This window comes from Typha angustifolia, chromosome 11 (assembly GCF_048772165.1).
Source record: "Typha angustifolia cultivar Huaian chromosome 11, ASM4877216v1, whole genome shotgun sequence".
Lineage (NCBI taxonomy): Eukaryota > Viridiplantae > Streptophyta > Magnoliopsida > Poales > Typhaceae > Typha > Typha angustifolia.
The window spans coordinates 11,457,323-11,470,950 of NC_133249.1; the positions used below are offsets into that span (position 1 = coordinate 11,457,323).

Sequence of the window (13,628 nt, forward strand, 5' to 3'; positions counted from 1 at the left end):
TTAATACAAGAAGTTCCCTCATGGGTACTCTGAAAGATATCCCTTGCATCTTTAGCTATCTCACAAGTACATATTGGACGAAATTCCTTAGGACTAACCCCATTGAAAATGGCGTTGATTACTTTGCTACTAAAATAGAGTTTTCATAATCAATCTTAACTCACTCAGAAATAGATTTTCTTTAATAATATTTCTATTTTCATTAATAATAGTAGGAGATTTATAACCATGAAGAACATAAAGCCAAACACGTTCATCAATCGATTTTAAAAGCTCGCATCATGACTTTTTAGTATGGATAGTTTGAGTTATCGAGTAGTGGATATCTAATAGTAGGCAATCCTTCTCTAGGAAGTTCCATTTTCTAAAGGATCTCTCTATAAGGTGAGAGTCCCACTCAAATACTAATTAAAAATATTTAATTACTTGGTAGAAGATGTTTTCTTAATTAGAATGCTAAACAAGGGTAAAAATAGGAAATACAAGAGCACACGTAAACACAATATTTTTTAACGTGGAAAAACCACTTATCAAACAAAGATGAAAAAATCTCAAACTCTTTCTCCATTTGTTGCTACCTATAACTATCTTTGAAATAATTTGCTTGACTCAAAATTGAAGACCTGTCCTTTAATTTTGTTCATACGGATTTAAATCTCATTTGAACAAATTTTGAACAAAATTCTTGCAACACTATTCTTCAAACTAAAATAGCTTAAATTTTTATTTTCAAATGAGAAAAGGTTGTTCTATTAATCATTATAATAAATCTAAATGATTTACATTATGAAGACTTTACTATCTCACAAATTTGCCAATCATAAAAAAACTACCAAAAATGAAGAAATAGAGAAGTTACTTCAACACCTAGAAAGTAACTTAGGGTGCCTAAGCCTTTCATAGCAAATTCCTTGTGGAGAGATTGAACCATGTCATCAATTAGTGCACTAGGGTGCCTTTTAGAATAATATTATCAACATAGAGGAACATGAGCATGATGAACTTATCGGTGCATTTAATAAAGAGAGAGAATCAACCTTGGAACCCACAAAGCCAAGGTGATGTAAATGAGCGCTAAGATGATGAAATCACTCATCGGAACCTTGCTTGAGGCCATACAGAGAATGACGAAGTCGGCAGACGACATTGGGGTTAGTCAGATTGACAAAATTTGAGGGCGATTATTGAAGGTGGGCCAAATCAAGAAAACTTTTTGAATGAGCTGACGACGTTCAAACAAGTTTGTTGCATATTGTTGATGTTCTGGATTTTTTTGTTCCAATGTTCAAATGACGCTTACCTCCGTTCAAATGAGATGGAGGCATTTGAATGATGTTTGGAAGGGGCTAGTGTTCGGAATTTGTTCGAAAGAATTTTCAATGATACACAAGCGTTCAAATGTCATCCACTCATTTGAACGGTCTACAAAACAAGTTTGCAGTGGTGCACAGGTATTTGAATGCCATCCACCCTGTTAGGTTTTTATTTGTTGGCAATTGTGTACAAAATATTCTAAGTGTATTTTTTACATGTATATGAGCTTTACACAAGTCTAGAATATCTCTGGTCTGAAGAATTGCAAGGTTATTGGAGAAAAGCTGTTGAGTTCACACCGCGTTCACAAACGCGTTCGAACGCGGTGCGTTCACAAACGAGTTCGAACGTGGTGCGTTCACAAACGAGTTCGAACGCGCAATCTGCGTTCACACAGACAGAGAGCCGCGTTCACAAACGCGTTCGAACGCGGGCACTGCGTTCACACAGACAGAGAGCCGCGTTCACAAACGCGTTCGAACGCAACCTGAAGAATTCAAGCTGTCGCGTTCGAACGCACTCGAGCCCGTTCGAACGCACCAACAAAGTTTAAAAATATTGGACTTTCATGAGTACGGATAAGATTCAGATTTGGCTCTATCTTGAAGATCATGAGTACGGATAAGACTCGGATTTGGCTCTATCTTGAATATCATATATAAGGATTATGAAACCCTAACTCTAGGGGGTGGAAGAAACATTATTGAGGGTGACTTCTTGAAGCTACATCGGTTCTTCTACCAACAAGGTTCCACTCATCTACAAGAATTTAATCTTTCGTCTTAAGGGTGATCTAGACGAAAGATCAATCTCGAGGGCTACTGAGATTGGACTTCAATCACAGGAAGCAGTGAATCGTGGGTTCTAGCGATCAAGACTGAGAGAAACAAAGTCGTTTGGATCGACGGGGTGTTTTGTGAGTCAGTCTTATAACTGCTACTATTATAGTGATTGGTTTTGATCCGAGTTTGGATCCGTGGTTTTTTTCCCGTTTGGGTTTTCCACGTTAAAATCTTGGCGTTCATCTCTACTTTCGTTTTTAATATTTCTTCCGACTTTTACTTAAGCGAACGAGAAATATCATTGCCTACAGGTTAGATACATACGTGTGTCTAGGGATTTTTTTTTTTCACACCCATTTGAACGGTATGCGAATAAAGTTTGCAATGGTGCACGGCGTTCAAATAGTGTCAACTTGTTCAAATAGCCTACTGATTTTTTCTCCTCCAAGTCAAGCCTATAAATACTTTTGTTGAGTTTTAGGGCAAAAAGATAAAAAATAAAAAAGGAGAAAAATGTGAGATAGGCTTTAGCATGATGAGAGAGCTTTGTAAGAGAGCACTCCTCTATTGTACTTAAAAATATTGGAGGCTTAGAAACCCTATGTATTTGCATCTCTACTAGATTGGAGGCTTAGAAATATTATATTTACATCTCTATTAGTGGATTGAAGATTTGGGTCACTTATGGATGCAGCACATCGTCAAACCATGTAAATTCTCTCTTATAATCATACAATAAAATTATGTCATAATTATCTATGATAATACACTACAAATTATTTAAATAAGTTATCTACTAGATATATAATTGAAAATTCAAATATGTCTAATGGATCACTATTTATATACTATTTCATTGAATACTCAAACTATTTAACTCCCTTTTTTCTCTAGAACTCATTTTTTGTTTATCTAATTATATAGATTTGGAAATTATTTTGATTGTCGACAATAGTAAAAGTTCTCTTATCTAAAATATTTTGACTCTTGTTCTTGCTTGACTAATCAATAATTTCACATAAAATAGTCTTTAGTTAATCATGTAAAATAATAAATATGTAAGCCTACTATTTCATTCTATCAATTATAGTATATAATAAATTTTTAGAAATATATATGGGTTATTTGCATGAAAAGTTCATTTGATTTTCATTTTTGTGAGTAAGGTCTGTTCTCAATTTCCTTTGTAGACGAGGTTTTTTTTCTTTTTTCCTTCCAACTTGCCCTTTTATCATTTAACGCTTTATTAAATATTGATGGGACACTATAAGAGATAGAAATAGCACCGTACTCTTTTCGTCTTCTTCGTTTTCTTCTCCTTCATCTTTATCTTATACTTCATATACTGTTGCCATTTATTCTTCTTCTTTTTCTTCTTCTTTCACTTATTTAATAATAACTTCTCTCCTTGTTCTACTTTTTTTCTATTGTTGCATCTTTTATTTTTCTACTTCTTATTCTTATTCTATCCCTTAATCATTCTCTATTTTAATATATATATACAAGTCTCTCTAATTACCCTAATTAATAAAGTAAGAGATTAATCAAAGATATAATTATAATTAGTTAAATAACCAAAAATATGATTATGCATGATTATAATTTGTTTCTATGTAAATTATAATGGTGAAGTATATAAATTTTGCAGCGTATAGAAAGAATAATGAAAAATATTATTATATTCATAAAAGTTGTTAATATATTATATTCTTCTTCTATTTCTTCTTCTTTTCTCTTCTTTTATGTTGCCGGTTCTTCTTCTTATATTCCTTAATACATTTTTCTATACAAATTATATCTAATTTCTCTTTAATTAATAAAATAAAATATTAATGGAGATAATGGTGAGATAATTTTGATTATCTAAATAACCAAAATATGACACTACATAATTATTATTTGATTTTATGTAAATAGTAATGGTTAAGTATGTAAATCTGGTTAAGTATGTAAATAGTAATGCATAATTTTAATTAGTTAAATAACTGAAAGAATGACAAAGTATGATTATTATTTGATTTTATGTAAATAGTAATGGTTAAGTATGTAAATTCTATAAAATGTATAAAATACAACGAATTAAAGTTGTTATTATATACGAAAGTTATTAATAGTTTTTTTCTTATTCTTCTACTTCTTCTTTCCTATTGTTTTTAATATATTTTCTTCTTGTTATTCTTATACACTGCAAAATTTACATACTTCACTATTATAATTTACATAAAAATATATAATAATTATGTAGAGTCATACTTTTTTTATTTAACTAATCATAATTTTCTTACAACTATCTCTGATTAATCCTTTACTTTATTAATTAAAAAGTGATTATAAGGACTTGCGTTGGAAAAAAAGAAAATGATAAAGGATAGAAGAAGGAGGAGGAGGAGAAAAAGAAGAAGAAACAATAGAAGAAAAAGAAGAAAAAAAATTTATTAACAACTTTTGCAAATATAATTATAAATTTTATTCTATTTTCTATACATTGTAGAATTTATACTTCAACATTATAATTTACATATATCATACAGAAGCATGCTTTTGGTTATTTAATTAATCATAATTATCTCATCACTATCTGTGATATTTTACTTTATTAATTAAAAGGTGATTAGAGAGACTTGCATAGAAGAAAGAGAGAACAATTAAGGGTTAAAAAAAAAGGAAAACAAGAAGAATCAATAACTGAAAAGAAAAAAAAAAGAAAAAGAAGAAAATATGTTAACAACTTTCGCAAGTATAATGACAAATTTTGTTGTTTTGTTGATTAACAACTTTTGCTATTTTTTCTATATACTTTTTATACATTGCAGAATTTACATACTTCAGAGTTACAATTTTTAAAAAACCAAATAATAATCGTATAGAGAATATTTTTTGTTATTTAACTAATCATAATTATCTCATAACTATCTCTATTAATCTCTTACTTTATTAATAAAATAGTGATTAGAGTGACTTACATAAAAAAAAGAGAATATAAATTAAAGGATAAAAGAAGAAGAAGAAGCAAAAGAGAAAGAAGAAGAAAATACATAAATAACTTTTACAAATATAATCACATCACTCGTTTCGAGACCAAGGAGATAGGGCTCACGACAAGGGTCTCTTACTCCGCTAGTTCTCGCCTTAGTTGTCTGGTTTAACAAATTTCATTATTTTTTTTAATAATTTTGTTATTTTTTTCTATATATTGCATATTTTGTATACTTCACTATTATAATTTGTATAAAATATAATTATGTAGAGTCATGCTTTTTGTTATTTAACTAATCATAATTATCTCACCACTATCTCCGATTAATCTCTTATTTTATTAATAAAAGAGTAATTAGAGAGATTTGTATAGAAAAAAAGGAAGAAAAATTAAGGGATGGAAGATGAAGAAAAACATATTAACTAAATATAATAACAAATTTTATTATTTCTTAACAAAATTCTTTTTTTTTTACACTTTATATAAACTATAGAATTTATATAGAAACAAATTATAAGTATAATTATCTTACCATTATCTTTGATTAATATCTTACTTTATTAATTAAAAAATGATTAAAGAGACTTGTATATAGAAAAAAGAGATAGAAAGATTAAGCGATAGAAGAAGAAGAAACAAAAGAGAAAAAGTACAAGAAAAAAAGAAGAGAATACATTAATAACTTTCACAAAATAATAATAAATTTTCTTATTTTTAACAATTGTTTTTGTTATTTTTTCTATAAATTGATTATTTTGTATACTTTATCATTATAATTTACATAGAAATAAATAATAATTATGCAAAGTCATGCTTTTTTTCAACTAATATTAATTATCTCACTACTACCTCCGATTAATCTCTTATTTTATTAATTAAAGAGTGAATAGAGAAATTTATATAGAAAAAATATAGAATAATTAAAGGATAGAAGATGAAGAAGAAGATATCAGGAGATTAGAGAAATTTAACAACTTTCATTTGTTTTCTTTACACTTTATATAAATTGCAAATTTTACATAGAAACAAATAATAATCATGTGGAGTCATGATTTTTGTTATTTAACTAATCTAATTATCTCACGATTATCTTCAATTAACACCTTACTTTATTAATTAAATAACAATTAAACTGACTTATATATAAAAAAAAGAATGATTAAGGGACAGAAGAAGAAGTAAAGGAAAGAAAAAAAAAGAAGTAGAAGAAAAATAAAAATATATATATTAATAACTTTCATAAATATAATAACAAATTTAGTTATTTTTCAAAATAATTTATTATTTTTTAACAACATTCGTTGTTTTTTCGATATATTATAGAACTTACATACTTTACCATCATAATTTATATAAGAATAAATAATAATTATTATTATTGCAGGGTCATATTTTTGTTATTTATCTAATTATAATTATTTCACCACTATCTCCTATTAATATGTTACATTTTTAAATAAAGAGTAATTAAAGAGACTTGTATAAAAAAAAGAACAAATAAATGATATAAAAAGAAGTGGTAGAAGAAGAAAATATATTAATAATTTTCGTAAATATAATAATAAATTTTATTATTTTTGTATACACTTTCTATACGCGACAAAATTCACATACTTCATCATTATAATTTATCTAGAAATAAATAATAATTATGTTTTTTGTTATTTGACTAATCTTAATTATCTCATCACTATCCCCATTAATCTTTTACTTTATTAATTAAAGAGTAATTAGAAAATTTTGTATAGAAAGAAAAAGAGAAGACTTAAGAGATAGAAGAAGAAGGAGCAGCAACAATAGCAAAAGAAGAAGAAGAAAAGAAGAAGAAAAGAAAAAAAAAATAGTTGCAGCATATGAACTAGAAGATGATGAAGAAGAAGAAGAGGACGAGGTCATTTTTCTTTTATAATATCTCTATCAATATTTAACAAAGCACTAATGACATAATGCAAAGTTAGAAGGAAAAGAGAGAAAAAACCTGATCTGCAAAGGAAGCCAAAAAGGGGCCTAACTTACAAAAAACGAAAGCCAAGTAAATTTTTTGTACAAATAACCCAATATATATAACTAAATATGAACATGAGTATATATGAATTTGATTATAATTAATAAAGCTATGTGTACTAACCTGATAAAAGTATATAGGCTATAGATATATTGATGTGTAAATATTTATAATTATAATTAATTACTAATTATACTAATCACATTTAGCTAATAATTATCTTGGTGAGTATATAATTTTAAATTAATTAACTATCCAGCTAATCTATATTTATATTAATTAAAGAAAATAAACTAAATCAGTAAAAGAAAAGGCACTGTTACAGTGCAGGCTCAACCTAATACTACTGCACGAGAATAAGGAGCCTTTGGAATATCAGTGGGGGTTTTTCTTCAAATTGGTCAAAGATGGTATAACCGCATCCAATTGGATTGATCATTGGACCTCCACATTCACTATTTTGAAGTGGCCCATCAACTATAGACTCTTCAAACAGTCCATAGATTAGGCAAGCTCTATCAAAACCAACGTGTGTAACCTGGCTAGAAGGGGTTAGGGTGTGAGATTTTTTAACTAGAACTTCAATAGAAGAATTATGCTTTTAGGAGGAACAACAACTTCCAGAGAGCCTTCCAGCCCAAAGAGTTAGTAGACTCATTAGGCTCAACATGGTGGAGGTACATATGCATGCAGACTTTGTAACTCTGTGCATTTAATGGTAAAATATCTCGTAGCATTATGGAGCAGGTGTTGGTGGTCTAGGACTGCACCCCTATTACTAGCATATAAGTACTAACCCAGATCTCTCCATCCTCCACGACTTATCCATTGGAAATTTCCCCCTCCTGGGTTTCTTAAAGTCATCATTAACGGCTTATTTTCCGGTCCCGACGAGCCTTCCACTGTGCTCCTTGGTCAATTGTAATTCTGGTTATGGAAATCGTGTTTTTATTTTCTTCTTCTACCGCTCTTTCCTCTCCCGCTTGCGTGTCTATTTGTTAGCAATTCTTACTGGCCCAAGGTAGCTAATTAATACACTTTCCTTTCGAGAACAAGTGTACACCAATTTTACCCCTATTACGCTTATAATATTATAGGTATGCCAGCACGTCTTAACTAGGTTAAGAGTATTCATATCAAATACCAGACGACAAGCTCAATCAATCCTTTGTTCCCTACTTCCCTAGGATCGGTATCTTTCCCTTCATCTCGCCTAACTGTCCGACACCTTTCTTTTTTCTGTCCCTATTCCATCCTAATGGTGATCGCAGATGAGCTCTCCTTCGGACAAACGAGCAGCATGGACGACACTGTTGGGGCCGAGTACAGCTCCTATTGGGAGACCAAGAAGTTCTTGGAAAGCGAAGAGTTGGAGAGGTTCTTCCCAATCCTTGAAGCCATTCTATTCTCTTCGTCTCCCCTTTTCCATGCTTTTATAAATAGTTTTCCTATGATACCCTTCCACACATCCGCCATCAAGAGCAAAATAGTTCTTTTTTCATGTCAGTTCCCTTTTTCGCTTGACAAATTTAGATCAGAGCCAAAATGGGAAGCTTATTATTCTTATATTTCCATCGTTGGTACTGCGTACTTGATTTTAACTAGAATATCTGTTAGGTGCCGTCATTAGCCTACACCGGTAGACGTTTGGTTAACTATCATGAGATCTCGACATTTCATGAATTTAATCTAACGAAACAGAAATATTTTATTAAAGTACCTCTTATTATGTTTAATTTGGTTTCCTTTTTATTTTTACGTTAACTCTATACTTAAAGATATCAATATCATTTTGCATCTATAGTTAACTTAATTTCTTATAATGTAATTGATAGTTTAAAAAATATAGTAAAAAAGGACAAAATATAAGACATTTTTAATAATTTTATAGAAAAAAATAACGGAATAGAGGTTCTTTATTTAGGAAATTGGATAGGCTTTACCTGAAATGGGAACTTTTTTATATAATGTGTCTTGGGAGTGGGATGCAATGCGAACTGCATATTTCTAGTACTAGTTTAAAGCTCGCTTCTTGACTTCTCATATCCCAAGAAGCTCTTTGGTAGATTGCGAACATTGAACACTGAACCAAGATACATGGGGTATCTGGGAGAACTGCTGCCATTTTTTTATTTATTTAATTCACTTTGTACAACTGGATGATCTGCTCCTTGTCTGTAGGTAGGCCCTAGTTTTGCTATACAAAAAAGAAATAAGAAAAAAAAACCTAATGAATGAGTTGGACTCAAAAGAATGGCATCTTCCTTAAGGTTATTGATCTTGCCCCTCCTCTATGCCAAATTGGGCATCTTCTTCCACGTAACTCAAGATCGGCATATGCTATTTATTCTCTTTCTCTTTTCCCACTTAAAGGATACTTATCATTGTTTAGTCAAAATGGTGCAGTAGTTTGGGGTTAGATGAGACAGCGTCTGGGAACTATGATTCGAGCTCTCCTGATGGGGCTGGATCCTCCTCCATTACGGCCTCGAAGAACATCATCACGGAGAGGAACCGACGAAAGAAGCTAAACGAAAGCTTGTACGCCCTCCGAGCTGTAGTACCAAACATTACCAAGGTAGTTCAATCAGACGTACATGCAGTTTACAAAGAAGTAGAGAAGATAAACTAAAGATTAATGATTCCATCTCTTTGTTGAGTTAATTAGATGGATAAGGCCTCTGTAATCAAGGATGCAATCGAGTACATCCAAGAGCTTCAGGAGAAAGAGAGAAGCATATCGGCAGAGGTATCGAAGGTGGATCCATTGAATAAGGAGGAACCCTCGATGAGCAACGTCGAGCGTAATGCTGTCGACTTTAGATCATCAAGCTCACCATCAATTGAAGTAGTGGAAGTACTCTATCTATATATCTATCTCTCTAGATTTCTTTTCCAAAAGTGGCCGGTTTGATTGAAACTTGACTATTATATATATATATATGCAGCTAAGGGTGTGCGCAGTGGACGAAAAGATTTCAGTTGTGAGCATCACTTGCATGAAGAAGAGGGATGCCATGATCCAAATGTGCAAAGTTTTTGAGTTCCTCAACGTCAAAGTTATCACATGTAACGTTACCCGTGTCACTGGAATCCTCCTGTTCACCCTGTATGTTGAGGTACCCGGCTCTCTCTCTCTCTCTAGTCAAGTAGATTGCTTCTAGGAGTTTTAATCCGGTTGGATTAAGTGGGTTCGGATAATATCAAATTCGAGTCAGGTCAACATCACCTTAACATGAACACGATTGTATTTGGTAGATACGAACATGAACCGTTTATTAAACAAATAATATGACAATATGTGTAACTCATTTAATAAATGAGTCGGATTAACATGACACGATCTGTATAACCCGTTTAATAAATGGGTTAGGTTAACATGGCACGACCCATGTAACCCATTTAATAAACGGGTCATATTAACACGACCCAAATAATACAATAATATTTAATTATTTACTATTTTACCACATATAAAAATTAATATTTACTATTTACTGTATATAAATAATACATTATACAATAATATCTTTTCAACTCAAAATTTATACAATAAAAAAATAATAATTATGAGCATTAAACCATTAACCATGCATTCAATCTAACACAAATATAATCAATTATACAATAATCTCTCACCTATACAAGCCGTTAATCTAACACAAATCCATTCTTTTAATTACAACAGTAACAACAACAACAACCAGCATTAACTAAATTTTAGTCCCAACGTCAGTAATGAAATTTCACTCGTCCATGGAGGTATCGTACTCCTCGACAACGGAGATCGGAGACAAAGACGAAGACGGTGAGATCGGAGATGGTGAGGGTAGGAGGGTAGGAGAGATAGATTGATCAACCGACGGCAACGACGATGGTGTAGGCGTGCAAGAAGAATGTTGATCCATCAAAGATCTGATAAGAGAAGAACGGCGGTGGAGGTGTGGCCGCGAGAGGGAGGATCAGAGGAGATCGGGCCTTTGGATTTTGAAGAGGGTGAGAGGGTGGGAGGCCCGTTAGAGTTCTGAGGAGAGAAGGGCGGTGGTGGAGGCGAGATGCTCATCGAAGGAGATCAAGGCTTTGAGATTTTGAAGAGGTTGAAAAGGTGGAGGCCCGTCGGAGATATGAGGAGAGAAGGGTTGTAGTGGTGGCGAGAGCTTATCACGAGCGGCAGAGGAGGCAAGACAAAGGACGGGAGGAGATGATCGGCTGGTGAGAGAGAATGTTTGAGAGTTAGGGTGTGAGTCAAGGTTATAAAAGTTTAATATTTATATAGTAGGGTTGGCGGGAGTAGTAGGAATTGACTTCCAATTAATTCCCTTAAACCCTGAACAACACACCAATTAATTCCCCTAATCCCTCTCTACTGCCCTAACCACTCCCAAGGAATTGATTTTCAAAATCTCAGGGAGGAAAGGGAGTAGTAGGATGTTCGGCACCGATAAAAAACACCAAATCCTCCTCCTACACCCCATCTTTCCTGTCTTCCACACTGCTCTCTCCCCCATCTATGATCCTCTCTTCGGTCCTAATCTGTCTACCATCAACGTTGACAATATTGTATCCGTCGTCCATCAATGCTGACATTATATCCTTTCTCCTTGAGCTCCGCCTCATTTTCACCACTAGAATCGGCGTCAACCACATCGACCTCAACATCTGCCGTTGCTAGGGCATCCGCGTTGACAAAGCTAATGTTGTCTTCTCTGCCGATGTGGTAGATTACACCGTCTAGATGGCAATCGACATTCTCCAATGGGTCTTGACGATGGATCGATATGTGAAGGAGGGTTGTGGGCTTTGAAGGGGGATTACCTTTTCTGAACAAAGACCAGATCCATTATTGCTCACCATTGGCAATAGATTTTAGCCAGCCTCTGATGGATCTTAATGGCAAGATGTAGTAGCATGGCTCCGATGCCGGCATCGATAGGAGTCTCTCTAAGACAAGATCCACTGTTATTGTGACGTTACCGTTGTCTTCTTTGTTCCCTTACTACTCGTCCCCTTTGTCCTCTTCTTGACGCCGAACCCTACCAGACTGATTGCCACCGTTGGACAAAAGATTGCCCTTAGCGAAGGCAGAGGTGGTGATGTTGGATCAAAGAGTTACGTGATTATTTTTTATGAGGGGAGCTCGGGGAGTAGGGTTCACGTCTATTGCTTTGATAAGAACTTGGATATGGTTCACATTGCGAAAGAGATGTTGAATCTGGGAAAAAGGGGGATTAGGGCACGAAGGCAGTGAAGGAATTTAAAAAAATAATTAAAATATTTCATATAAGCTAAGCCAGTTAACTATCCCACTAGTATAAGTGGAGGGGCAATTTGGTTAATTTTTTATTTTGCTTATGGTGTCAAGGAGGTGAAGTATTTCTGATAGTTTAGGATGTCATTATATACCAAAAGAAAGTTCGGGGGGTCACTATAATTTTTTTTGATAGTTTAGAGGGGTGAAGGGAATTATCCCTTCAAACAATAAGCAAAATGATTCTAGGTGTTCTTTCACTAAGAAGGCACAATACTAAATCTATTTTGGCATTATCAAAACCAGATGCAAATAGAAATACTAAGATGCACTATTGACATTGTAGATCGCATTGTTTCTAGTAGATCTTGAAGAGGAATATATTTTTACGAATTTTTATTCACAATATGGAAGAAAAATCAAGAAAGACTTCTATTTCAGCACATATAAATGATCATTTCTGGACAATAAAAATATCAGATTTCTCTATCGATCTCTTCCAAACTACTTGTCATGAATTCCATTTTTAACTTAAGAGTACTTTGATGAGTCTGTGTTTCAGTGCGCAATTTGATGCAAGCTTTCTTGTTCCTCCAAAGAAATTATCTAACTTGGTATCATTTCAGACAGATGATGATACTGCTTATTTGAAGAAAAAGATTGAGACGGCCATTGCTCAACTTGATACCCAGGAACACAATTAGCAATATACTTTCTGGAATTTGAATCTGCTAACAGTTCTACCTAAATCAGTTCGGCAGCCCTGATGTTATGTGATGAGGTGTACTTTAGCAAACAATATCGAAGAGGTACAACTTAACTAGATTTCATTTTTGTCTTTTTGGAACCCTTAAATGGATCTGCAATAAGCTTTAGTGGATAGTTACCATAGCTAGTAAGTGCCTGATGTTTTCTGAAATTTATGCATGGCAGATGTAGTCCAATGTAGCATTACATGGTTATCTTGTATATTCTATTGTGACTTAATAATTATATAAGAACTTGTGCTTTTTGACTAGAAACAATAACAAGATTATTTCAATGTTTTTTTAAAATTTATAACCTCCAAAATTTCTAACCTTCAGGTTACATTTTGACGCCTATAGTAAAGTTAAGAATCTTAGTACCTTGACAGACAAAATGAAAGAATATCCTCAACTAAAAAATATATATATAAAATAATAATATGGGCATTTCTGTCTTTTTATAGTTAAATCTATGGAGTTTTAAGAGCTAATAAGATTTGAAGAGGCCTACAGACAAGAAAGGTATACATACAAGAGAAGAAAAAAAAAACCCTTG

The 13,628-nt window shown here is 32.7% G+C and overlaps 1 protein-coding gene across 1 annotated transcript; it reads left to right on the top strand.

Annotated features, from left to right (window-relative positions):
• Positions 1 to 8,267: 8,267 nt before the first annotated feature.
• On the top strand, positions 8,268 to 13,341 carry LOC140770843 (transcription factor bHLH35-like). The gene is made up of 5 exons (XM_073112146.1): positions 8,268 to 8,455; positions 9,485 to 9,656; positions 9,747 to 9,935; positions 10,027 to 10,197; positions 12,953 to 13,341. Exons 1-5 carry the CDS (start codon positions 8,337 to 8,339, stop codon positions 13,028 to 13,030), a joined length of 729 nt encoding a protein of 242 aa, XP_072968247.1. The 5' UTR covers positions 8,268 to 8,336; the 3' UTR covers positions 13,031 to 13,341.
• The last annotated feature ends 287 nt before the right edge of the window (positions 13,342 to 13,628 follow it).